This window comes from Melopsittacus undulatus, chromosome 7 (assembly GCF_012275295.1).
Source record: "Melopsittacus undulatus isolate bMelUnd1 chromosome 7, bMelUnd1.mat.Z, whole genome shotgun sequence".
Classification (NCBI taxonomy): domain Eukaryota; kingdom Metazoa; phylum Chordata; class Aves; order Psittaciformes; family Psittaculidae; genus Melopsittacus; species Melopsittacus undulatus.
This window is the reverse complement of record NC_047533.1, coordinates 2,616,151-2,643,816: the sequence shown is the minus strand read 5'-3', so window position 1 is coordinate 2,643,816 and position 27,666 is coordinate 2,616,151. Positions and strand designations below refer to the sequence as shown.

The 27,666-nt window shown below is 46.5% G+C and overlaps 1 protein-coding gene across 3 annotated transcripts in view; it reads right to left on the bottom strand.

Annotated features, from left to right (window-relative positions):
- The window catches only part of SLC4A11 (solute carrier family 4 member 11), a 97,697-nt gene extending 81,757 nt beyond the window's left edge, over positions 1–15,940 (bottom strand). For all 3 annotated transcript variants that reach the window (XM_034064761.1, XM_034064763.1, XM_034064762.1), the window contains exon 1: positions 15,828–15,940. In XM_034064761.1, the coding sequence (XP_033920652.1) occupies positions 15,828–15,888 (61 nt within the window). In that variant the 5' untranslated portion in view covers positions 15,889–15,940. The remainder of the gene's footprint in view (positions 1–15,827) is intronic.
- Between the last annotated feature and the right edge of the window lie 11,726 nt (positions 15,941–27,666).

Sequence of the window (27,666 nt, the reverse complement as noted above, 5' to 3'; positions counted from 1 at the left end):
TTTCCCTCCACCTGGAAGGGAAGGAGAAGATCCATCCAGGCTGATTAGCATGGTAATGATCAAAGGAAAGTTCTTTAAAGAGAGACACTCTTATTGTGTAATGATTGCATTTACGTATTTCAGGGAAACAAACAAAATACACCTAAGCAGACAGATTACCCAAGGAAGTGACATTCCCACCAGGATGGCATATCCATTTCTCATTCCTACTATGGCTTCTGAGGGAGCCTGAAGCAACACATTCATCCTTCACTAGGCAAAATGAGACACTCTTGGCTTTTTCTCTAACCAGACACACTTATTTCTATGGGTTGATAACACCCAAGGAGCAGGAATTCAGAGTTGGTTGATTGGTTTCTTCATTAGAAACATCTTCTAACTGCAGCATTGCCTGGGTTGACTTCACGCCTTTATGGGAGACTCTGGTTTGGTCGCTGCGTGGACTAGGCATGAAAAGGGCAAGGCTGGGGTATTACAGCAGGCAGTGCCATTTCATTAGGTGGCACTCGTTGCTTTGAGTCACTAATGAGCAATAGTCCCCTAGGCAACATGCTCAGGCAATTATGTTGGAGGTGCTGTTTTTTCAGATGAGTCATAAACCAGAGGTCTTAACCTTGTAATTAAAAGATGCAATGGCACGTTTGGGAAAAAGAGTCAGGCGTTCACCCTACCATGGCCTGGCTAAGGTCCAGCCCTGGTAATTTGTCTTCTCCCTACATAATCCTGTCCCATTGCAGCAATGGGATTCAGACTTCAAAACAGGCTTGTTGGAACCTTTTGAGAAGCTGTTACAACCCCCCACGGAAGGGGCCACGCACATTAACATCAGGAATGGTGTGTAACGTGCCCAGGAGGTAAAAGGTGATGGGGTGTATACACAAGTCCAGACACAAGCATGGAGCCATGGGACTAGCTTAAAGGTTATCACATTAGCAGAGGTGATGATAGGAAGGGTAAATTGTGGGCTACATCATCTGCATCTGAGAATCTAGAGAAAGTGGCATCCACCTATTTAACTGAGCATAATAAAAGGAGGCACATTTGGAGAGTGTGATTAATCTTTCCTCCTGCTCTTCGTATTTCCCCAATCAGTTTAGCACAAGCAAGCATAGCTTATGTTTATGGGGTGCTAGCTAAGGACAAGGCCAGCCAGACTGTGCTTAAGTGCATGCTCAGTAGCAGCCAGCAAGGCAAACATTTCAGCAGGCTCCACGTGCCTCTCCTTTCACAAGGCTTATGGGATTTTAATATCCAAGGTCTTGGCTCCTTAGTCATGTTTTGCTGGAGACAGGAGCAATGGGTTCGAGTTATGCAGAACAGAGCAAGGCAGCATCCTCTTTTCTCTAGCAATAAGGTACAGACTCACAGCCTGATGCACACACACAAACCCACATTTCCTCTCCCCATCTCGGCTCCACTCTTGAAATGAAAAGAGCTCAACCAAGGGGCAGTTATAAAACATTGCAATAACTGATGCAAGTGTTTAGCTCGGGGAAGCCTGGGCAGGAATACAAGTCTCCAAACGCATAAAAGATCAACATTACAGTGCTCCAGGGTTTGCCTGAAGTTGCAGAAGGGATTCCATGAAGTATGAATCAACCCCTGCACTAGCCCTTGCAGGCAGGAGGAAAAGACTTAAGAGTCCAGGGAGCATTTTATTACTATGGTGTGGGAGTTCCCTCTCTCCACACTGGCACACCACTTCCCTCCATCCACCAGTTCCTTTTCCCCCAGGTTCTCTTTCTAAGACTTCATCACTTAAAAGAATGCAAACAAAGCAATTTCAGCAAGACATAAGGTCAGGCTTCTAGAGACGAAACTGGAAAGCATTACCCCAAGAAGCTGAGATACACAGCACAGCAACCCACATTCATGCCTCTAGTACCTCCCCAGGTCCCTGTCTTCACTCTCCAGACTCTGTTTTCTCATCTGACACCTACAATGACAACCAGACTTCCCAATTTCTCCCCCCTCCAAAGGCAGAACAAGAAGCCATCTTCCATTACATGCCAAAACCCATGTGGAATAGTTCTTTTAACAGTTTAAGCAGTGCTCTTAATTTTTATGAGTGAATTTACTGCAGCAAATAAGTTTTGACTCCCACCCCCCCTTATTCCCTACAGGAATATCTGTTAGATGAGACTAAAGTGAAAGTGTCACCATTTAGCTGCTTTTTCAACTGAAAGCTTCTGACTAGTTTCTCATCCCTCCATGAGCCCTGAATTAAAAGGTAAAAGAGCTGAAGCACTGAAGTGCTGCAAAGCAGAAAGCAAAGCCTGTTTCTCTAGACTCAAAGATGCAGCTTCAGGCTTCAGAAATAAACCACTGCCCTTTGAAGCAATTGCAGTGACCCCAAGAGCCACCAAGGGGGAGGTACATGAAGTTTACTTAACTGGTAACTACATTTGCTGTAGCTTAAGGTTCTTGGTCTCAGGACTAGGATGATTCAGATGATCTCTAGTGGGACACAGCCAAAAGTGGGCACGCTTCCTCATGTCTTACATTCTTACCATTTTTACATTTACATTTAACAACAAAACGAGACAAAAACCCACCATACCATCCTCTGTTATTAAATTCCTGTGGGAAATGTGTCTCAGAGCTAATAACCTGGTTTAACTCTCTTGTTTTAAGGTTAGTAATAAGTTCTCTTGAGCCTTGCAATATTAGTGGATTACAAATAAAAACACATTCTCTGGATACTCCAGTAACTCAATTACAATGTTCTGCTGCTGGCATCTTCCAAGTAAACAGTCCTCTGCAGTACAAGCCTTATATTGAAGCAAACATAGCTCTGGAACAAGCTTTCTACAAGTGGCAGTACAGACTTTGGCTTTTATGATTTCCCTCCAGTAAATCTCTCCAAGTTCTAGTGTCCTGATGTTTAATTGGAGTTCACTTTGAGACAAAACCACTTTTAAAGGAGTTACTGGAAAGGTTTTCCATTTACAAGCCCTTTAATATAGGCTGTTCTTGGGTTGTCTCTGAACATTGAGTTACCCTATAAGTAATGAGAAAACATTATGTACCTCCATAATCTTTTACTCAGTGTGTGCTCCAGTATCCCAGTTTCCACTGGCTTCCTGAACATTGTTTTGCTGGGGATTTGAGGACATTTCTGAAGCTCATCAGCACATGCAGTGCCTTGTCTTAAATTTGATAAAGCAAAACACTTAAGCCTCTGAACAAGAAGCTAAACAAAAATCACTTGTTCAACAGAAAAAGACTTCAGACTTTCCCAGTTTCCTCCTGGGAGGAATTACCAGTTCTTAGCATGACAAACTGAACTACCCAGTTATCTGGAAAGAACTCTGCTTCCCTGAAGACACTTAAGGCTTTAGCTCTGAAGCAAGGTTTTGGCCACTTCAAGCTGACTTCCAGGAGTTAGTCAATGCCAAAAGTGGCCATCACTACCATTAAATAGCTGGGCATCAGCTTCCCTGCATGACTGGGAACATTGCTGTTAGTGTCGCTACCTCAAACAGATCCAGGGCCAAGTCCAGCTTAACCAAGTATATTGTCTCATCCAAGGCTTACATCAGAGGTAAGATGACAGAGCCACCCCTATCCAAGGCTTCACCAGACCTGGTGTTCAATACTAAACTCCGAGCTCACTTCTTACTCTTAGTTCTCTCCCCCCTACCATGAGCTAACACCACAGGACAAGGAAACCCAGAGCTACACAAGTAACCAGGGAGCTGCATCCAGGATTGTGCAGTTTGGGGCAGGAGGAGAGCCACAACTTACGTGCTTCAGTTTCCTAATAACCACACGATGCTTCTTCCTCCCTCCACCCAAAGTCAGCAGAAAACCAGACTTAAGAGAAAAAGCCACATGCACAAGGAATATCCCAAGGGAAATCTGCAGAAGAGGACTTTTTAAAGACAAATTATGTGGAGCATCATCTGAAAGGAATCCACAATTGAGAGTTTAGTGTTTTCTGTATGCAGCAAGAGGATGAGGAAGCCTCAAACTCCGTTTGTAATACAACCACATCACCACAGAAGAATAGGGAAGGAGCTCGACAGGCAGCAAGTCTGATCAATTCCAAATACAACAATATTGCAGGATTATCATTCAGAGTATCACTTGTGCTTTTAAAACATGAGATTTTGGCAGTTTTCAGGGAAGAACCAAGCAGCAAGATCTCCTGGTGGAGACATTTGCTGCAGAGTGGAACTTGGACCATCCAAGTCATCAAGAAAGAATGGAGAGCAGCATCCAGAAAGACACTTTGCCTGAAGTCAGCACTTCTCATTTCTATCTACACCTCAAGTAACTGATCCCTTTACAACAACGCACTTGAACTGGAAAACACTGGTGAAAGCACAGCTCATCCTGACACAGTCAGAGATGTGAAACACACCCCTCTGCTTCTGCTCTGAGCAGTAACAACTGACAGGACAGGATCTTGAGATTTTACTGGGGTTTCTTTACACTTGAGAGGCATGACAAAAGAGAGTTAAAAAACCAAACTGCACAAGCCAGGATTCAAACCCAGTCACTGTAATTCAAGGAAGTGTAAGATGAGTAAGATGTGCTTGCTAATACTTGGGCAGGAAAATGCCCAGGTACGTATTGCTGCCTGTGGCAAGACCAGAATTAGACCTTTCCCCCTAAACCAATACTTAGTATTGGTAAAGGTAAAGGAAAACCTAATAGAAAGTAAAGAACGTAATGGAAAGCAAAGGAAAATGTAATAGAAAGCAACTCAAGGGGGTAAAAAGACCTTTTGTAAGTCATTAAATGGGAAATATCAGCACTGGTACATCACAGGGAGTTTTAACTTGAAAGGATAAGAGTCATGATCAACTAAAGGACTCATTGCAGCTTCACAGCCTAAATCCTCCTGCAAGCACCACACATGCTTTCTCAGTACATGCACATATAGAATCATAGGAAAGTTACTGTTAGAAAGGACCTTAGCATTACGTAAGTTCCACATCCATCCACAGTTCACCCCAGCAGAGGCTAGCAGGGATAAACTCTTTTACAAGGCACATGGAAGCTCTATCACTCCTCAGCTTCCCCTTTATTTATCTCAGTGGCATAGCTGCACAGCACCATGACAAGCTACCCAGCTCCACAAAGAACCAGCTGTGTTCCTCCTCCCCTGATTATATCCACATGCCCATCACACATCTAAATATCTTCCTGTCAAGCCTTTGGAACACACAGCCAGATGCTGAAGGATGGGTGAGGGACACGTCCCCAACATGGCATGCCTAGAGGTTTAATACAGGCAGCAGTACCAGCAAGTATTGGTGCCACTTTGTAATAAAGCAGGGATTTTTGTTGGAGACCTTTATTTAAATGGGTTGATTAAAACATTGCCTGCATGCAAGCATCTATACTTCATCTTGATCTATACATCAACTTTCAAGGTCTTGAAAACGGTCTACAGGACATCCATGACCCAGGAAGATTTAAATCTATACTCCAAACCCCTTCACCTTGGTAAGCTTTAAGGAGATGATAAAGCAGTTGGCCAAAGCAAGCACAAAGAAGGAAGGTGCTTTTAAAGTAACCCAAAATCCAATGGCAAATTGCTGCTTAACCAGAACACTCAGCCCTGCAGGGGCACAAGCTTTATGTGTAGACACAGCCAAGTCCTCTGGCAAAGCTTACAAAAGCAGGTGGTGCTGTTAGTAAAGAGCACTCTTGGTAAGTTATGTATGTTGAACACACTCTTCTTTCATGGAACTGCACACATGCATCACTTGGCTCCCCTGCCCTCTTGCTTTAAGTATCTTTAAAGGACCTTCATCACCTTTTTCCTTCCTACCATGGTTTCATTTCCCCAAAACACTCATTTTTTAGCACTAAGAGGCCTGGGTTACAAAACCTAAACGTCTCTAAACACAGCTGGATAGTGTGTTAGAGTCCAACCCTCTGATATTTCCATGGTGCTATGCCATAGTGCACTAATCACTTGGACATAAAGCTTTGCCCCATGGATCTATCCAAACAGCATCCTCCACCACAGTGTGACCACCCTGGCCTGCCAGTCCTGAGCCAGACAGAAAACACACCTTTACAGCTCCATGAGAGAAGCTGTGGCTGCCCCATCCCTGGCAGTGTTCAAAGCCAGGTTGAACAGGTCTGGTCTAGTGGAAGGTGTCCCTGGCCATGACAAAGGGTAGGAAATAAAGGAGCTTTAAGGTCCCTTCCAACCCTAACCAGCCTGAGGCTCAGGAAGCACTTAAATATCACATCAGGGATTATAATGCAAGGGGCTGGATATTCTTCTGATGAAAGCAGAAGGTGTGAGCAGGTCTTCAATCATGCCACAGTAAATGAAATCCCAGAACTAATTTTCACAGCTACTGGCTGTGAAAATCAAAAGCATCGTATTGAAAGGATGAAGCAGGAAGTATCCTCTATCCTCCTGCCTGCTCACTCCAGGCAAACACACACCCACACACAGGCTCAGGGATCAGACATGTCTGCTTTCACTGCACTGAACAATTCCCTTCTTCATCCCTTCCCCACCTTCCTCCAGAACACCCATCACAATAAATCCAGCTAATAAAAGATCACTGGCTGCAGCAGCGACAGCTACCAGAGACTTCCCCCCTCATGCACACTAAGGGTTGGTATCAGTGATGCTTGGATGTACCAGCAACAGCCTGTGCAGTTTAAGTCATCACAATATAACCCACCCAAGCAATCAATATCCAAGGGTGCCTCCCAGAGGTGAGCTGCAAGAGGAAATGACCCTGGAAATGGGAAGCCATGGAGCCCTTCTACTAACAGGATGGCTTCTCCTCCTCCTCCTCAGCTGGGTTTCTTGGCAAGCGTTTTGCAGGTAAGCAGGACAAGCAGGGGAACAACCACACTTTGGGATTTGGCCTCTCTGCCTTTCTTCTTGTCCAGCTTGAAGGGGGAGCTTTCATTTGTCTTCCTAAAGAAAAAGTGATTTGAGGCTTGCGAGGATTTCTTGCATAAGTGCTACATGGAAGGGAAACGAAAGCAAATACCTCCAGAGATCCCACAGGCTGGCAAAGGCTCAAGAACAGACTGGTTGAGGCTTTTCACTAGACTTTTCCTGAAGCATTTAAATAATTTAGAAAGCATTAACTCTTCCTGACAGCTTTTCAGACAGCTCTTTCGCTTGCAGGGCCCTGTCCAAACCCTCGTAACTCTTAATAAAATGAAATACCACAAAGGTCCCAAATCGTGGTCAGGGTTGAACATGGATTCAAAAAGGTGCCTGAAATGTGTCTTTGTTGTAATGCTTCCCTTGGATAGGGCAGGTCTTCCAGAGGCCACCACCTGCCACTTATCTGCAGGGGTACTGTGTAAAACATGCAAGAACGGTTATGAGACAGTCTATCAATGATTCACTTGCTTGGGGCTATTCAGAGGAAGGGAGCTGTTCCCTGCAGTAGTCCAAGTGTCTTAAACTAGAACAAGGTGTAAACTAGCAACTGTTAGATTAGTTAGGGGTTAGGTGGGAGAGATGCTCCAATACCAGCAGGTTCACACTGCAGCATCCCCCCAGGGTACCAGGGTCACATTTTGGAACAAAGTGCATTTCTATGAAGCAGAATCCTGGTTGGACAGGGGTTGGAGCAACTTGCTCTAGTGGAAGGCATCCCTGCCCAAGGGTTGGAACTGGATGAGCTATTAAGGCCTCTTCCAACTCAAACATTTTATGGTCTTATTATCACCAGAAATGAGTACAGCAGCAGTGGCCAGGCCAACCTTTCACAAAGTGATTCCTGCACCCCTTCCCATCACCACCCTGCAAAAAGCATCAGGATGAAACAGGAGATCAGCTCCAATTCACACAAAACCAGAAGTTATGGCAAAACTCAAGCTCTGTACTGGAAACACAGAAACACACAAAAGTAAAGCAGTGAACTCAGCCACCTGGATCACCAAAGACATTTTCAGCTGTGGTTCCAAGCAAGACACAAAGAAAAAGCCTCCTCCTGCTCTTAAGAGTAAGAACCATCCAAAGGATGCTCTGCAACCTCAACCATCCCCTCAGAAACAGGGATTTTGGATCTCAACAGGCTTGACAGGATAACACACATCACCCCATCCGGTCCTTATGCCTAGGAGCCACAGAACAGCAGCAGTGACAACAACAACATAGGAGGGGGCAGAGCCAGCAGCACCAGAGCTGATCTTGCTGTCCATCATCAACCCAAAATAAAGATGCCCCTTATCCAGTGGTGAAATAATGGCAGTGTGACAATGAAGGATGAAGTGTTATTCATTAGGACCTTGTTTATGGTTCATCTACACGGCTTCCATGGCTACAGCACCAGGGCTGATGTTTGCTAGCATTTTAGATTACATACATGCATTTTGTTTTCACTCAGCACTGCACTCTCCCCACATGAAACATGAGCATGTAAAGCCTCGCAGCCAGGCTGCGAGGATGTTTTAGCATTAATTAGACAAAAACCAGACCCAGGTAAGGATCTCTTGTGCTCATCTCTCCCCATGCATATCTTGAAACTAAATTCAAAGCCTGACAGACAGCACTCTGCTTAATGTAAATTGAATTCAAAAGGTATTCTCCAGCCTTAAACACAACAGCACAGAGACATCCGGCACAGGCAATAGATGTTATCATTAAGCAGCAAAGCCCACTGGAAACAAATCAAGTACTGCCTTATTTTAGTGAATTAAATAATTCAAGAGCTGGCAGAGCTGGGTTTCTACATTTCCTGTCCAAACGCATCACCCAGCAACAGTAGTGCTCCCGTTTGGGGCTTTTCCCCCTTAAGACTACAACTTACCTGCACTACTTTTGATAGAGATGCTGTTCCAACAGCCTCCGCTCCCCTCCTGGCTGCTCCCCCCTGGGAGGCACCACACTTTGTCGCCCAACACCACTTGCTCAGGTGGCCACGGTGGCAATGGCTCTTGCTTTTTCAATGGCTCCAATATTAATCCATCCAGAGCATCTTTCTCCCTCACTTCCAATTGGTGAGCGGCGGATGGGTGGAGTGAGAGCACAACCCATTAGCTCCCAGATGGACACCTCCAACCCGGCTCTCCCAACCGGAGCAGGGATGCTGGCAAGCCGCTAACTTCACACTGGCAAAGCACTGCTCTATATGCCACCACGGGCTGTGGCGTTTGGGTGTTCTCCTCCAGCCACCCAGATCCCGCTCCCTGTTGGAGCTATCCGCCTCTGGTAGTGAGGAGGGATGATAGAACAGTTAAAGTGCCCCTGCGCTTCGGAGCCGGAGGGTTTTGCTGGATGTTGCATGGAAAAAGCCCGTGTGCCTCCTTAAGGAAGGAAAAGAAGCTTTGTGGCAGCCGGGCTGAACTGAAGTGAGAGTATAGTGTATATTACAGACAGAAGCACGGGGGAAATGAGAGGATGGGAAGATGCAGGAAGAGGAGAAAGAGGAGAGGAAACAAAAACCTGCTGCTAAGAGGTAGATAGAACAGATTTCTTAAAGCTATAGCTGCTGTATTCTCCGAGTGTGGTGCCTGCCCAATACGGGGGCTCTGGTGTTTCCTCCATGCTACTCAGCATGACAGTTCACTAGCAGCAGCAGTGCAAGGGTTAATGCATGCATTCAGTGAGGAGCCTGCCTAAGGGAATGAGAAGCAGGGCGGTAAGTCTGTGTTCTAACGGCAAGTCACAGAGAATAAGAACTGAAAAGACCTCACCTCATCGGAGACTTCCATCCAAGCCCGTCTGCCCAGTGCCTAAAAAGCTTTGCAGGGAAGATGCCACATCCTCTCCCCCTCCTCCTCCAGCCTATTCTGCTGCTTCACTTTCCTTACAATTCAACATTTTCATAACAATAAGCCAAGTCTCCCCCAGCTGGGTATTTAAAGCCCAGAGGGATGGTCTACCCTGGCCAAAAATAAAGGAAACAAAACCCCCCTAACTCCCCAGAGCAACATTAAGTCAGCCTTAGAAAAGGCAGAATCCTAAAAAGAACTGAAATGGAAACAGTTATCCGCATGCTGGCAAGAATGGGTCAGTTGAGTTAAGGTTTTATCCTCTTTACCAGGAGGCAGCAAGCATTTCCCAGCACAAAGCACTGCTGGGGAAGCAGCATCGCTTGTAGCAGTGGGATTCAGTCAGAGCCACATCGCCCCGTTTTCAGTCCCTGCCTCAGACTCGTTTCCGCTGCATGAAACCACAGGCAATGCATGTTTTTAAACACCTCCTACACGTTTTCTCTGCTGAGACTGCTCATCCAGCCTCCTCCATATTCTTTTTGCATGCCACCTGACGAGCTTTGCCAGGTAAGCGCATCCTATTCAGGCTGCTAACAAGATGTAAAGGAGGTAGGCTGTGGCTCATGGAGTGTCTTAGAGCAGGAGAGACCCTTGGAGGTCTCCAGCCTACTCCTTGCTCAAGGCAGGATCACCTTTAAGGCTAAATCAAGGTGCTCAGGATCTCATCAAGCCTGATACCTTCCCAAAGAAGTTTCACAAAGTCAATGCTCCCATCCTTGGCATCAGCACTTACAGCCGCGCTCAGCTCCTCAACCAGGAGGTTTTACTAAGTCTCCTCATATAGATGCTTTGCAGTAAAGCAACATGTAAAATTCCAAGCAAAGCTGGCACTTGTAAGTACTTCTCCTTTTAGCAAGACAAATCTGTTATAGAGAATCTTAATACCTTCCCCTATACTCACACTTGATACCTTCAACAACAGTTTAAAGGACAGAGTTGACAGCATCACAACCCTGAAGGTAAAACAAGCCTCCAGCAGGTATTTCAGGTTCCCAAGCCCGGATTCATTTCAGCAAGAGAACTGGTTTATGTAACAAAAGCCTGGCTAAGATCAGCTTCTATTTTTATTTTCCCCATGCTGAGGTTGTTTATCACCTCTCCCTGGCCATCCTGCCTGGGCACGAGGGTGTAGCAGGGACCGGAGCTGCTCCTTAGCGGAGATGACAGCAGCCAAGCACCAGCAGGAGAGGTCCAAGAGAAGAGTGCATCAATACACCCATACCCATGCACTCACCAGGTCCTACCTGCACCGCTTCCCTCCTTAACCACTGCATCCAGAGCCTCCCCTCAATCTCAGTGGGCTTCTCTGCCACCCCAACCCTTCCATCCCCATTAACGCACCGTCCACTGGCCTGGTCCATCTCTGCGTCACCAAGCGTTGCGGCCATGGAGCCAAATCCTGGGAAGAGCCAGCACTTGCCCCAAACTGGCCATAGGGCGAGCGGAGAAAGGTGAGCCGAGGGTAGCAAAAAGAAGCCGGCTCCATCAGGACGGAGAAGAGAGGAGAGCCAGGTACGAAGCAAACCGCGTCTCCCTTCACCTCCTTCAGCGGGTACTGTTGGGACATGCAGTCTCACAGCCTTCTCCCCAAAAAGTTCCTTTTTAGAGCAGAATGAGTGCAAAAAGGAGGAGGATAAAAGCCACTCGAGCAGCCCCGCTGCCGCTGTCACAGCCCAGCACAGCACACTGGAAAGGCTGCGTCTCCAGCCTCTATTTAAACGCCCCTCTCAGAAAGCAGAGATGCAGCACAGGAAGAGACAAATTCCAGCTCTGCGTCGGGCTGATAAGCCAGGTTTATAATATTCAAGAAGTATTGGCATTACTACAGTTCCTCCTCCCCCCCCAAGCAAATGTCTTGTGCAGGAGCTTCTTGTGCACAATAAGCAGAGGAAAGGAAAAAAAAGGAAAGCTCAATCCCTAAAAAAAATCAGCCTGTTCCGGTGGGAACAGCCAACACGGTGGAATAAAACAAACACACGCGTGTTAAACCCTGGGGACGCAATTAGGCTCGGAGCAGGGAAGAGGCGTTTAACTCCAGCAGAAGGAGATGGCAGCGGGCAAGAGGAAAAGGGAGAATGAAGCTGATGCCTGACACTGTGCCCTGTGGGATGCTTCTTCCCCTGCAGGGGTGAGCGGTTCCTACCGCTGCAGGGTGCCAGCTCCAAAGGGGGAGGAAGGCCGCCTCATCCTCAGCCCAGATTGCCCCATCCTCCTAACTTTCCACTTAGTATCTGCCCCCATGTGTGAGCAGTAAGTCATTCCATCACCTTCACTGTTCAAAACCCACCCACAGCACACTGACCCAAAGGTTGCCCAGCTCCAAGCACTGGCCAGCTGGGATCTTCTGCCCACCACCTTCAAATGTAGCTTTTTCCACCCTGCTAAAGCCCACATTATCCCTAGTCTCCATCTATCCCATTGTGGTATGGCTGCAAAGATGACCCCAAGGCACCCACAGCCCCACAAGCACTTCTGCTGCCATTTGCATCAGCTCCTTCAAACCTGGAGAACCCAAGATCGTGGCATAGGGAGGAAAGGTTCCTGCCCAACACAAGTATAAAGTCAATATTACCCACTCCAGTGGCTTGTATCAGGTTTTCATGCTTTGCTCCCCATCTTCATGCAGTTCTTCAGCATGGTATCCATGAGGACTAAAACTGGACTCTGTTCTGTGTCCTACCCAAATCACAGCTCCCACTGGTTCATCACAGCTTGCAGACCCTTCCTGTTAGAATCCCAGAGTGGTTTGGTTTGGAAGGGTCCTTAAAGCTCATTCAATTCCAACCCCTTGCCACAGAGGCAGGGACACCTTCCACTAGGGCAGGTTGCTCCAAGCCCCATCCAACCTGGCCTTGAACCCTGCTAAGGATAAGGCAGCAACAGAGTTAGATTGAAGCCCTTAGTACTGCCGTGGTTTTTAATTGCAAGTCAGAGCCAGGGATGAATTTAGAAAGAGGGAATAGAAAAGCCACGGAGTTACAAGTGATAGCTGAAGTGCTTTGATATCAAAGCCAGCAATGACAGATGCAGAAGCCCACAGTGCTCTGCTCCGGGCCAGCATGTCACCATGCTCTGCAGACAGGCTTTACGAAGAGCTTATCCTAAATCATATTTAGTAAGTTATATTGCCATAATAAAAATAAGGAGAAAAAGATGCTGTTTCACCAGATCCCAGCACAAACTCCCACAGGAGCTGCCTTGCAGATTTTATATCCACAAAACACTGCTTAGATCCAAATGAGGATGAACTTGAAGGAACTACCTCAGCATTCCAGGCGTTTAACCTTTCTGTACTGCATCCCTCCCAGCAGGCTCCCTACAGCAGTGACAGCACCATGCTGTGCCCCAGCTGCTGCTAGCAGCAAAGGTAGCTTGGCTGTAACGTATGCTGAGTATCTGCTGGTGCGCTTGGCAGCTATTTGCATATTTAGAGGGGAGATGACAGTTTCATGATGATGAGTCATTAAAATGTCCCAGAGTTGTTTACTCCCAGAGAAATCCTACATAAGGAAACGGGACCTTTCTGGAAGTTGTTTTGTATTAGGGAGATGCAGCTTAGTGGGTTTGCATTAGGAAGAGGTAAGTAAAGGGTCACCCAGACTACAGAAAGAGAAAGCTTGGGTGCCATGGTTTAGTGTGAGGTGTCCCTGCCCATAGCAGGGCAGTTGGAACTGGATGATCTTAAGGTCCTTTCCAACCCAAACCATTCTATGATTCTATATTAAGCACTGGGGCTTCACAGAGAAGCCTAAATCACAGCACAGTATTATAACTACTCACTAAGAAAAGCTTTCCCAAAGGTAATGTGATTTAGCACCTGTGGTTAAGCATAAGTACATACACAGAGCATCATCATAGCTCTGCAAGGACAAGGCTTGAGGTTTGGCTCTCATAGAGGCAAATAAAACAGCACAAGGTTAAGTCTGATTAAACTCTGGACTAAAACCCAAGTTCACAGCTCAACTCAAGCTCTGTTCTGCAAGAAACAACCAACTTTTCACAGACACTTCTAAGCCAATAAAGAAAGCTTCCATTTCAGATTGTTTTGCTTTCAAAACCAAGACATCTTTGTTCTCACATCTACTCAACGTAAAAGTAAAGCTTGCTTTTACAACTGTTTACATCCTCAAATGATTTACTACAGCTTCACTGGAAGTCAAGGCACTGGGAGTTTACATACAGCTATCTTATGCCACCAAGAGAGTCAAACAAGCGCTCCATTTAAAAGCTCAACACATCTCTAGCACTCATTTAAACAAGCTGAAGTGTTCAAATCACCAAGGAAGAGCGCAAGAGCTGGAGAGGAACTTCCTCTGTGGTACTTAATTCTTCTTGAGCAGCAACTGTATAAAAGCCATTGATATATCAGAAGTTAAGGGCTCTGGCTGGTATGGATTAGCCAACACATCTCTAGAGCAGGAAAACGGTGATGCATGGTTCATAGGGTGGTAGGAATCATAGAGTGGTTTGTGTTGGAAGGGACCTTAAAGCTCCTCCAGCTCCAACCCCTGCCACGGGCAGGGACCCCTTCCACTGGAGCAGCTGCTCCAAGCCCCTGTGTCCAACCTGGCCTTGAGCACTGCCAGGGATGGGGCAGCCACAGCTTATCTGGGTGACTGCAGACAGGACTGAAGCATTGCAGTGAAGTTTCCTTCCAGCCTCCAACTAACCAGCCACAAAACCAACAAAGGCAACTCTGCCTTTGGGTGAACCGCTGGATTTATCCAGCCCTGGGTCAAGCAGTTTACCATATACTTTGGCTATAGCATTTGAGGGGGAATAACTTTGCAGAGGAGGGACAAGGACAGGTTCACATCTAGGGAAAACCCACATGAGAAGTCCTGCAAACATCACAAGGTGCAGTAACCTGGGAAAGAAGTTGTATATTCCCAGATTGTTCCCATGTGCATTGCTGCTGGACAGCCAGCCTGCACTGTCTGGTTCCAGAGGGAGACAGACAAACGTGGCCATAACAAGACCAGGTTGGACAGGGCTTGGAACAACCTGGTCTAGTGAAAGGTGTCCCTGGGGGTTGGAACTGGATGAGCTTTAAGGTCCCTTCCAGCCCAAACTAGTCTGGGATTCTATAACAAAGCCGCACAGAGGAAAGCTTTAAGGAAGAACATCAGATCCAAAGCAGAACTTTTCCATTAAACTGGAAGGGGGGGAAAGCCCCAAGGACAGAATCCTCCTAGAGAAAAGATCCTCAGCAGAAGCCTGGAGGAGCAGCCTGCCTCTCACTGCTCTGCGGGCAGCAAAGCTGTTGTGCCACCTACAGTTGCTTTCACTCCAGAGCAAACCCCAGCTTTCCTGCACAAACCCAAGTCCCTGTCACTTCGCTTCGTGTCAAACCCGTGCTCACGCAGCCATGCTGATTAAGGAAGTGCTTCCTTTGCTAAGGCGAGAGGGGAGGCACTCAGAAAACAACTTGCAAAGTTCAGTGTAAAGCACAGGATGCGTTTCAACCCACCCTCTTCCCTCCTTCCAACGAACAGGAGGGATCACGGAGCCTTTTGCCATTGCACACGACTGCCCAAAGCCCTTTACGTTAGTTCAGCTTGAGCCACAGTGTCACCTTTTTAGTTCTTCCCCCTTTTTATTGCAGCCTTTACAACATGAAGTCGGGCAACCGCATCCGCAAGTGCCGGAGCGGAGCTGAGCCCCTCACCGTGTCCTCCTCCCATCATTAGGTAGAATAAGTATATAAAAGAAAGGGAAAAACACACCCAGAACAAACAGCTCTGAAGTTACCCTCGCTCCTTCCCTCCTTGGTGGTACTTTTATGCTGTATGTGGACTGACACATCCCGCTACAGCCCAGATTCAGAGGTGTGTCCCCCCCCTCCCTGCAACCAGCAACAGGCTCCTCAACCAAACAGCCTTGAGGCAAAGATGCAAACCGAACAGTTCCCATATGTCCCCCTCCCTTCCAAGAAGGAAAAGCAAGCTACATCCTCCCCATCCCATCCCACCCCTCCGCTGCTGCATGAGACAAAGCTGCAGTGAAACAAGGGGATGCGAAGGGAAAACCCCGCAGACTGCCGGCCAAAACTCATCACACTTGTGCCCCCCTGCCCGAGGAGGGGGGACAGCTCTGCCTCTCACCGCATGGCTGGAGGTGGAACACCCGTCTCACTGCCATGGCTGCCTCGGTTCCTCCGCTCATCCCGTTCTCATCATCATCCTCACGACGCTTGTGGGGCTTTCTTGTGGTTTCAAATGGGGGGTGAGGGGGGGTCAGTTATTTATTTCCCCGCCAAACCCCATAAAGGCAAATTAAAGGGAGGGAGCACAGCCCCCTAAATTAATTAATGAATTAAATGAGCTCCCCGTGGAGTGGGAGGGGACGGAGCGGGGTCACACCCCCGACCGGGTCCTAGCGCCCGCCCCTCCTTCGGAGCGCATCGCTCAGCGTCCGGCTCCTGGTGCGCTCCCAAGGAGATGTGAAGCCAGTTCTCCCCTCACACACCTCCTGTATTGAGGCTATTCACTTCAATTAAAAGGAGCAAATCAGTTTTCACTTCTCGAGAGATGCTTTGGGAGACATTGCAACAGGTTGTCCAGGGAAGCATTGGCTGCCCCATCCCTGGCAGTGCTCAAGGCCAGGTTGGACACAGGGGCTTGGAGCAGCAGCTCCAGTGGAAGGGGTCCCTGCCCATGGCAGGGATTGGAACTGGAGGAGCTTTAAGGTCCCTTCCAACACAAGCTATTCTATGATATCAGAAGCTTTATCAGGTAAGATGCTGCAAATAGCTTTGGAGCTGGGGAAAAGCATTGAGCTGACAGAACTTGCTTCTCCCATGAAGTGCAGTGATACACAGCACAGGGTCCCACCATTCAGGCAAGCTTCTCTCTGCCCCTTTAGAACTGGCACAAGCACACTGGAGCCCCAAACAGCCAACTGGGATTGAAAATCACCCCCTGGGGCTCAGCACACTGATGCAACTCAAGTTTCTTTACAACACCAAGCAACATCACCACCACCATATGTAAAAGTGGGCACAGAACGATGCTCCCAATCTGCACCCTTGGCCTGAGGAATAAAACAAGCACATTTCTTAGGGTCTTACACTTCACTGCTCTTTTCATGTGTTTTCCCCATCTGCTGCCTTGTTTGCTCACAACCCAGGCAAACCTTGGTGAGGGCTTTCTGCCTCCCTGCTCACATCACTCTTCCCAGATGGCAGATGCCAACACCAACAGCACTACATGAAGCAGCTGGGGAAGTGGTGAATGAAGCTTAACACTGAAATAAAAGCAAGGCAGCAATTAGTGGCAAGAGGATATATGCATAGCCTCTGGTCTATACACTGTATCATATTAGGATCAATAGCTCTACTACCATGAAAAATGGACTTGGACCATCTTGTTTCTCCATCTTTCCTTCCTCCAGAAGCGTCTGAGCTGATCCAGCTCCAAGAAGCTGTTTGGAAGTTAGGAGTGAAGGGGATTTAAAGAAATCTTAAGAACATCCTGACATTCGATTGTTGCAGATCTTTGTCTCATATCTGTGTATCTGCATATCCATAGCAAACCATCCCCATCCTCTAAATCAGCAAACCACATCCAGAAACATGCATGTAGAAAACCATCTGCCATCATTGTAGGTAGAGTTGGGAACCCCCCTCCAAGCTTTGAAGGCTTAATCTACTCTATAGACCAAACAGGTACTGGAGAAAAAGAGCATTCATGCTTATTTAGCACCTAGATTCATTTTGAGGGCTTATTTCCCAGTTTCAAATGCTATGTTCCACCTTTGAGCTCACAAGAGAAACCCAAAAATTACCATAGGAAGAAGAGTGAGGAGATCTGGTTCAAATTCAATTATGGTGGGCTGGAAAATGCATGCAGTGCAGAAGTTAATGCTTCTTTTAGTGGTTTAGACTGTGTACATTGAAGACAACACATTGTCAAGTACACATTTAACATCTTGCCAGCTCCTTCTGAAAGGGGACAACCAGGAAGAAGACAACCAGGAAGGAGACAGCTATGGGAATACATGTGAGAGCATGCAAGGACAGCTTTGCAGGGCTGCATTTCATTCAGATCTCCTGCAGGATGTTGCAGGACTTCTTCAAGACCCACATCCTATGGGCACACAGCCAATGATGGGAAATGGGACCTGTAGTAATTCCCTTTTATATGTCAAACCAAACCATATTCTTCTATGAAGATGAAGAATCATTACAGCAGTAGGTGCCCCTTGCTAGTGGTATTACCCCCATGCCAGTATAGCTTTCTGCAAGGTATTGGCTTATCTGCTATGGTGCCAGGCACCAGAGATACCTTCTGTCTGGCCCTATTTGGTCTATCCCTGTGTCTCTAGACCTGCTCTTTACAAGCAGTTTCCACTAGCCCAGCTAAGCAGAGTTACCCAGAGGGAACTGGATCCAGGAAGGAGGAATTACACCCTATCCTGAGCCCTTCAGCTTCTGAGGAACCTCACTGAGTATTCTCCTCCACCCAGTTACTAACTTTATGCACAAAGCATAATTTGATGCACCTCCCTTCAAGGCAGATGTTCATTATCCTCTCTTAGTGACTTGTTCCTTATTGACTGTCTCATTGGCATTAAGCAGCTCTTTGTACCAAGGCTGGTTTGTGGCTAGGAACCAGTAGGAAGTGGATCTGTGCTTGTGTTCACAACCAGATCATACAGGACCTGATTGCCTGGTCCGGCAGGATGAGCTGTGTATCTGAGCAGAAGGCACTCAGGTTTCCCCCAAGCCAGGGACAAACACCAGGTATATTTGCTTTCTAATAGGAGGCTTTTGCCAAGACTGATGTTCCTGGTGGGCTGGCATTGGAGCTGCAAGAGTCTGGAGCAAAGAAACACTAGGTGGACCCAAGCGTTGCAGAGAAACCCTTATCCAGCACTCATGCATGAAGCAGCACTGGGATCCCCATGCCTGTGACACAGCCAAGATAAACAATAGCAAAGGGATCATGGGATCAAGTCACCATACCTGCAGTGAGAGACTGTTCATTCTGTTTTAAACATACCCTGAACTCCTTAAATCATAGAATAGTTTGGGTTGGAAAGGACCTTAAGATCATCCAGTTCCAACCCCTGCCATGGGCAGGGACACCTCACACTAAACCAGGGCACCCAAGGCTTCATCCAACCTGGCCTTGAACACTTCCAGGGATGGAGCATTCACAACCTCCCTGGGCAACCCATTCCAGTGCCTCAGCACCCTCACAGGAAAGAATTTCTTCCTTATATCCAATCTAAACTTCATCTGTTTCAGTCTGAACCCGTTACCCCTTGTCCTATCACTACAGTCCATAAGGAACAATCCATCCCCAGCATCCCTATAGCCCCCCCTATAAATCCACTCCCTGCCTCCTGCTGCTTTGACTGCATCTGAGGTGAAACCTCGGCTTGCTTCCCAAGTGGAGCCCCGGCTCTGTGCCACCAGCTCTGCCTGCAGGACAGTGCAATAAATGCTGCAGCACAGCAGAGGGAGCAGTGTCCTGCTGGGAACCCCCTTCTGGAGGGGGAAACCACCAGGTAACAGCATCCCTTTGAGTTCTTACCATTTGGAAGGGCTTTAAGTGTTTATCACAGCAGTATTTGCTGGAGCACTCTTTGGTCTCAACCCTGGAGCTGAATCCCACAAGTCTCAACCACAGCATTAAGTATTCTACTTCAAGACATGCATTTCCAGTTGCTCTGCAGAGACCCAGGCTAGTTTGTGGCACCAGATTTGCTTTTAGAGTCAAGACAATTCAATACAAGATGCTAAGGCTGCTATAATGGCCTTGTGATTCAAGCAGTTGCAGCCTACAAATCAAGACATTAAGGTGAGCATAGCAACTATTGCCTTACTCTTTGGTGCCTGTCCTCTAGCTCACAAAGGCACAAATCAATACCAGACACAACAGTGTTGGTCCATCCAGATGCAAGGGAGCACATCTCAGGATAGCATAAAAGAGTCGCATCTTTTAGGGTTGCCCCATGCCTGAGAAAGTCATCCAAATAGGAGAGAGGAGCACAGGAACAATCACAAAACAACTCCAAGGAAAGGCATAACAGTCTCTTTAGCACAAGGAAGGAAATCAGAGGAGTTTAAGAAGGAGCAGCACAAGGAGCTGACCCATAAATCTAATGCTTTAAGGTAAAGATGCAGCAGTCTGCTTCTCCTTGCTGATGTTCACAACTAAGTTGAACAGCCAGTCATATCTGACAAAAGAAGTTAGTTATATTTAAGAGGTACATTATATGTATTTACAAATGTATTTGTATTTACAAATACTCATTCCTTTGTCTCCCTCCTGTAGTTTCTTCTCCTACACCTCCCACAGCTCCTCAAATCACTGCTGGCTCTCATCCTTAGATGCTCAGAGCTAAGCAGGGCCAGCAGGGACCAGAGCTGGTGCTCCAACCCAGGCTGCTGGGAAGGTCAGGCTCCTTTAGATGCAGATTGCACCCAGATGGTGATTTCCTCCTGGCACTGGTAGGAGCTGGGAAGGCAGCCAGTCCCTCCAGTGTGCGCTGCCAGAGCTAGAGGCAGAGACTCCCTGGCAAGGGTTATGCCAGCATGCAGGTTTTATTAGGCCAGGCCTGCACAGCCAACTTGTGTCGCCACCAGCTAGAACAGGGAGATGTGAACGGGATTGAGCACTCAAATGCTGTAATTGTGTTTGCTGCACAGTCCTTACCCTAAGCACAAACCCCTACCCTAAAACACAACCAAGCCCCTACCCTACCTAAAACACAAGTCCTCATCCTCATGCCCCAAAACAGGATTAATTCTTCTTGGGGGAAAGATGCTGTTACCTCCAGGAGGTATTTGAGGTCTCTTGCAAGCACATGAAGGGAGCAGCTCTCACACAACCATTGTCTTCATGGGAAGGAGCTGAATGCCACAGGAGGGAACTGCTTGGAGAGGATCTGGCTGCAAAGCCCCTGCTCCAGCTCTCCTAAGGGACACGAATGTAGGGAAGGGATAGCAGGAGGAATAAGTCTTTTCCTCTTTGGATGAGCTTCCAAGTGTGTCTCACATCAACAGGAGCAGCAGGAGTATGGATTCCATAACAAAGCTGGGCATCCCAGCTGGAAGGTCTGCAATACTAAGTTGTGGCTCATGTGATAGACACCAACACAGCTTGGGCTTTGTATCCTGATTGATTAGCAGAGACTGAATGAGCCAGGTTCTTATCTGGTGCCCTAAGGACTAGAACAGTAACTAAAGACTACTTGGATATCCCTGGAAGCTGCACAGACCACAGTGAGAAAACCACCCCCTTAGCACATGTGCAGGAACCAGGGATGCTCAAGCCTTCCCCTCAGTAGGGACATACACAGGTGCTCCTCATCCAGCCACCTATTTTCACAAGCCACAGTTGAGGTCAGGCAGCCTGAGACCAGCCAAACTCAAACCTTACTAGCAAGATAAGGGTACAACACTAAGGCAAGACTTTGTCAGACTTAGGTCCCTACTAGCTGGGTTTAACTTGGACACAAAGGAAGCAAGAGAGACATTTGGAGGTCTGATAAAGAGCTGTTTCCCTATGGAAGTGCCAACATAAAGCCTTATCTAAATCTAACCCAGACCTTGGAGTTCTACAATGCACCAACACTACTTCAAGTCTTTCCATCTCTTATAGGAAAGGAGGGATTGATCACACCTAAATAAGGTAGGAAAGCTTGAAGGGAGCCAAGGGGGAAGATGCAGAAAGAGAAGCACAAGAGAGAAGCAGTAGAACACAGACTTCATTGATCTTACAGCTTCAGTTTGTCCTTGGCCCCCTGAGCATGTTCCAACCAAGGGCAAGATTTGAACCAGAGATTGCAGGAACATTGGTTATACTTATTTTTGTCTAAAAGAAAGGGTTATTCTAAGGAAATGTGGGATTGAAATCTATCTCCAACCAGCAGCTTAAGCTCCAGCCTGCACTTCAACACTTCAACAGTTTACCTTTCTGTTGCAATTAAACAGAGGATGTCTTCATGGAGCTTTGTCTTTATTTCGTGGCTCATTGACAAGAGGGCAAAGTGTCTCTGCCTGTGTCGCTGTTCCCTGGACCCAAGTAAACCAAGGATCAGAGCACCCAAACTCCATCTCCCTCCTGCTAGAACATGCCTGAGAAGTAGTACATAAACCTTACAGGACACAATATACTTGTATGACAGGATTAGCAAACCTGGTTGTGCCACTTGAGAGGTGACATTCAGAGGATGATTTTTCCATTGCTTTGGTTTCTACATTGGTAAGATCATGGGAAAAGCTTACCTTTAAATGACATTAAAACTACCCAAAGCATCCTACAAGCACAACGAGCAGGTCTCAGAGCTAAACACAATAGATTTGCACAGAGCCACCTCTCAATAGCTGACTTCAGCCTCCAAACATGAAGAGATTGTTGATTCCAGTGGAGAACACACTTGCCAGACGTTTATTTGTGCAAGAGTACAATCTAAACCCAAACCCCCCCAGTTACTAGAGCAGGCACTGGGAACCCAGCCTGTCTTCTGCAGTGTGCAGCCACTCAGACAATGTGAATGTTTTCACTGCTGCTGGAGGCAGCGTGCTGGCACTGAGGGCTTTAGCATGGCATTTATTTATTTGCAGAACTCTAATGGATTTAGACATAAATTACAGCCCTTGCCCAAGACTCAGCTGAACGTGTTATGAAGCTCAAAGAACAGACTAGAGCAGCAGATCCAGATGATGTCATGTAATAGAGCAATAAGGAATTACACAACTGAGGGCAACAGATAAAAAACAGGAACACTCAGCAACATCTGAAGATGCAATAAGGAATAACCTTCAGTCTTAGCTATGCCCACTTGCAAAGCCCCTTGCCTAACACATGCGCTTAGATCACACCACAGAAAGGGATGTAAATATTTACCTGAAACCTTCATGACGAAGAAGAGGAGGGCACGAAGCAGGAACACAGCTTCATGCCAAGCAAAACCACACGGGAAGCAGCAGTGATGGAAACAAGCTTAACAAAGGCAAGCCTAACAAAGACCAACATTACCCAGGCAAAGACTCAGCAGCAGGTTCACAAGGACTTGCAGCACAGAGGAGCTGGTAATCGGGAGCTGCTCTAACAGCTTCCAGACAAGCTAAAATCCCCACTTTTTAACACAAAAAGGGATCATCATCTGGGATGCGGTTTTGAGGATTCTTCACACTTCGGGATGATGCCTTTCATCTCACTGAGCAAATACAATTGCTAGCAGCAAACACACAAGAACTGAAAAAGCCCCTCAAGTTCCACAAGCAGCTTCAAAGCCCAAACAGTGTTTTACTCGCTGCTGAAGTAGATTCAGTTTGCTACACTTGTTTAAATGGAATGAAGTTGCATGAAATGCCCCTCTCTTTTCTCTTCTTCAAGGGACACCCTCTCCCAGTGATGGGACAGTAGGGTACAAGTAGCAGGGGTGCACTGGTTTTTCTAAGTGATTACAACTTGACACCTCCAGCTTTGACACTGCAGACTGGGACCAGAACTGGGTACTTGGATGCGACAGAAGAGGCATTTCAGTAAGCATGTCAAGTAGCCAAAGGGTTGGAGTTAAGGGTGAGAAAGGCATTGTCCCTGTCCAGGTCCTTAGAGAATAGGCATTGTATCCTCTGTGGATTCACCAGGAACAGAGGGTATTCCCATACCCATGGGTTATCACATCTGTTTGGGTTTGAGAGCACATCACTTCAAAACAGTATCAGTTTTAAGCAGACACCCTCCAAAACAAGTAAAGCAATGGTAAAAGCTAATGCAACAGCACCGGTCAACAGTGGAGCAACACTTTGGGACTCAGCTCATTTTAACAGATGGGGAAGGAAGAGCAAATGCCAATACCTGGTCCCTACTGGATTACCTCTTGAACTACCTACAGAGGTTTATGGTGAGCAGAAGGCCCCACCAGCAATAAAGCTGTGTTAGACCTGAACTTAGTAACAGATGCGCAGATTAAGCCAAGATTAATCTCAGCTCTGGGCAGAGCAATTCATGGCTTCACCACCCCACCATTAGCACAAACACAGCTTCCAGGCTGCTGTAAGAAAACAGCAAGGGGAACTGTTTTCCTACTGTTGAGTGGAAGCTGTAGTAGTTACCAGTGCACATCAACAATACAGATAGGACAAACCCCTTTTAATAACAGCTTCAGTTTGGTTTGGGACAATAAGGGATGAGCTTAGAGTTGCCTTGCTTGCAGTCCGCTATCTCCACTAAGGAATGAATGACACTTTGGTCATTTACAGAACTAAGATGTTAGCCGCCTTCACCACTTTCCTTGGTAGGAAATGTTCTAGCACAGAGCAGCCAGGCAGCATTTATACATATAAAAAAGCCAATAAAATAGCTCAAGTTTTATAATTATAAAAGATTTCCATCCTATTCCAGCCTCAGAGATACAAGGTAGAAATATTCCCATTTACAAGTCAGCCTTTCAGAGCTAATTAGAGCATGAAAGCAGTAGCTGGGTAGGCACATACTGAAGCACAGACCATTAAAATAGTGCTCTCAATCAAAAAGTTAATCAACTGCTTGATGATTAGTGGCATAATAGACTGCAGGAGCCACTGCCTGAAGATGAAGCTAGAGTTTTACCTATTTCCACACACAGGTAGGTGATGTGGGTGCAGAGGGACCATCACCCAACATGGTTTAGGGTGCTGGTATACACAGACCTTGCTATCACTCCAGCATCAACACTAGGAGCACCCCTCAACAGCAAGGTCAACACTTGGTAATCCACCTCCCATACAAAAGTTATTTACCCTAATGCCATGTTAAACAAAATCAACCTCTCCTGATGTTAAAAGCTTGACTCAAATATGCAAGCTATTAGGACTTGTTCTTAAAACTAGTTTGGATCAGTAGCATTTCCACCACCCGGAAAACTAGATAAATAAAGCCCTTGATGTTGTTATGAAGGAGCTTGGTACCTGTATTTTTTGCATGAAATGCCATAGACTGTTGATACCATCAGGAACTTTGCTACTCTCCCTGTGAACAGTGACAAAGTATAAAGCCAAGCAGGAAGGAGTCTGAAAGCATTACAAATAGCCTTCTTATTCAAGCACACACTCGTGCTTTGTTGGTTAATGCAAGTAGGCAGGTTCTGAAGCTGTGTTTTAAGTGCAGGTGAAGTTAACTCGATGCTCAGGGCTTTCCTTCCTGTACCATTCCACAGTCAGCTATCCATGGCATGTGTTGAACCAATCACTTCTCACTCAACCCAAGGCTTTCCTAACTGAAGCAACAGCAAGATCAAGCCTGCTTTAAGAAACCTTCTTCAGGTACTCAAAGGGTCTGCAGAGAAACACATCTACTTAGGTGAGGCTGTTAGATGGTGGTAACCATCTGCACCTTCATCATCAAACACCACTCCACTGGTTGGTTTGGGGTTTTTTTTTCCCCTCCTTAACACCAGCCACACACTTCATTTTCCTGTGAGAGGGAATAAATGATTGGACAAGCCATTTCCAAGATAGCATATTTGCAGTTGGAAGGCACCTACAATGATCATCAAATCCAACTGAAAGATGATGAAGCCTGCTTTCTACAACCCTTTGCAAAAGGGATAAACTGCTTCAGAGTGATTTGGAGGCTCGTAGCTTTCTTAGTCTTTGCAAGACACAAAGGGGAAACCCTTAAGCATTTGATACCCAATCGAGGATGTTTGAAATCACTTGCCACTCTATAAAAGCTTCAAGGAGAAGCTGCTCTGTGAAAAATTCCAGGTAGACAGCAAGATTCTGTGCCTGTTTTGTGCCTCACATTTGTCCCATTCGTACCCATAATCAAGCAGCTCTACATTAATTGTTGGCATTTTAATAATTCAGCTCCATTGCTTGGCATGATGCATTGGGCAGGTAGATTTAGAGCCCACAGCTGGATTCACTCATTCCATCATTGTTGGCAGAGGCAGAGGATACTGAGAAAAAGCAATAAAATTACTATGGTTTCTCAGCAAACTGACCTGAAAACAATTGAGGACAAGCTTGGAGGCAGAGGAACTGGGAAGGAATAGAGCAAAACCAAGCAAGGTGATTCTGGCTCATGAACAACAAGGTTTTCAACTATTACACCACTCAGACGGCAGCTCAGTCAGCTCTCTCCTAAGAGAGCATTATTCCTACACACACTGGAAAAAACTACAGGTTGCTATATAGCAAACAAGGGTGTTTGGTGTGGTCATGTTTTTTTAATAGCAGAGATTTGCAAGAGGAACAAGTGGCTCTTATCTCTGAATTCAGTGTCTTACCTTCAACCCTGTGCCAGAAGAATGTAAAATTACTTCCTTGTCACAGGAAAAATCCCTGCATGTAAAGGGATGCAATATGTTCAATGCAGAATTCATCTCTTAAACCTTGTAACTGCACACAATGACTCAAGCATGTTCAGATGCAGACATCCCAAGATGCCTGACAGCTTTTCTTATCTGCACAAGAGCTCATAATCCATCTAGGTAATTTCAGCTCATACAGATGTGAATGAGCACGCTCCATCTTGGTGCACAACAGCAAACCCACAGTGTCCAGCTAAGCTTGAAGGCTTCAAGCTAATGTCTCCAAGACTCCATCACTTCATTTTACATCTATTTTTTAGATAGCATATCCATATTCCCCTTTCCTCCTTCTCCACTTGAGATTACAGAACTATGTGACAGGTCTTAAAGTAGAGCTCTCCCCCCGACAATGAGCAGAAACAAGACTTATACACCAACCTGACAAATCCCAACCCTTACTTGCCCATTTGAGAGCAGCATTCAGAATCGTTCACCATGATAGACCTGTGTATGCCAAGCTGCAGATCCTGTTCTGCAGGCAGCTGCAATTACAACACCTACAACACCTACCCCTTGTCCTTCACTGCTGTTTTTTGGGTGCCCTAGCTGAAGATAACGAGTAGACTTCAAACAGCCACCTACAGAAGTGTTGGCATGCTGTCATCCATTCGGATGGTTTCCTCTCACAGACAGACTGGCTCCTGGCTAGGAATCCTGAGAAAGTAGATAGAAAAGGCTCAAATTAAAGCAGAGTGTAACTTGACAGTAATTCCCATCTCAGCAGCTCCCATATGCTGTGCCCTGCCCTTTTGCCAGCCTCACAGTGAGGAGGAATGGTCCTGAAGTCCTAGGATGTAGCAACTGATACACACAAGAGATTGAAGCATGTCAGGAGAACAACTCCATCACAACACTATGTCCTTCCTCTTCTTTTGAAGTATCCACAAGGAAGGAGCCTCACTGTAATTCCTGATTTCTCAGCACCAGAACCACTAAAACAAGGGTTTCACTTAGAATCGTAAAATAGTTTGGACTGGAAAGGACATTAAGATGAGCGAGTTCTAACCCCCGTGCCATGAGTGGGGACACCTTCCACTAGAGCAGGTTGCTCCAAGCCCCATCCAACCTGTCCTTGAACACTGCCAGGAGTAGAGCATTCAGAGCTTCCTTTGGCAGCCTGTTCCAGAGCCTCACCATTCGCACAGTAAGGAGATTCTTCTTTATAGTCAACCTTAATCTCCCCTGTTTAAGTTTATATCTGTTACCTCGTTATAGAGAGGGAATATTCCCTTGCACTGGTTTAACACCCACTACAGAACAGCCACTTAGCCTCTAACAAAGCCAAATACTATTGGTAGTTTAAGGAGTTTGCTCCTTTGCCTGATAAAAACACAAGCTTGAGAAAAATGCATCTCACATCTGAATATCTTTGGTGTCTGAAGCACTGCTGCTATGAAGAGAGGCAGCTACACTCAGCTGATCAGACTGGCCTGCAGAATTGCTATTCCCACAGGAGAGTATCTTTACACCCCGGTAAGGTAGACAGCACTTTGATTTTAAGGACATTTTAGTTCGGAGCTAGGAACAACTCTGCTATTCACAGCATTTTCTTTCCCCAAGACAGCGCCAACCTCAGATTGTTTTGTTCCTGAACATTGAGATCTTGAACTCGAGACCTGCTGGGAACCA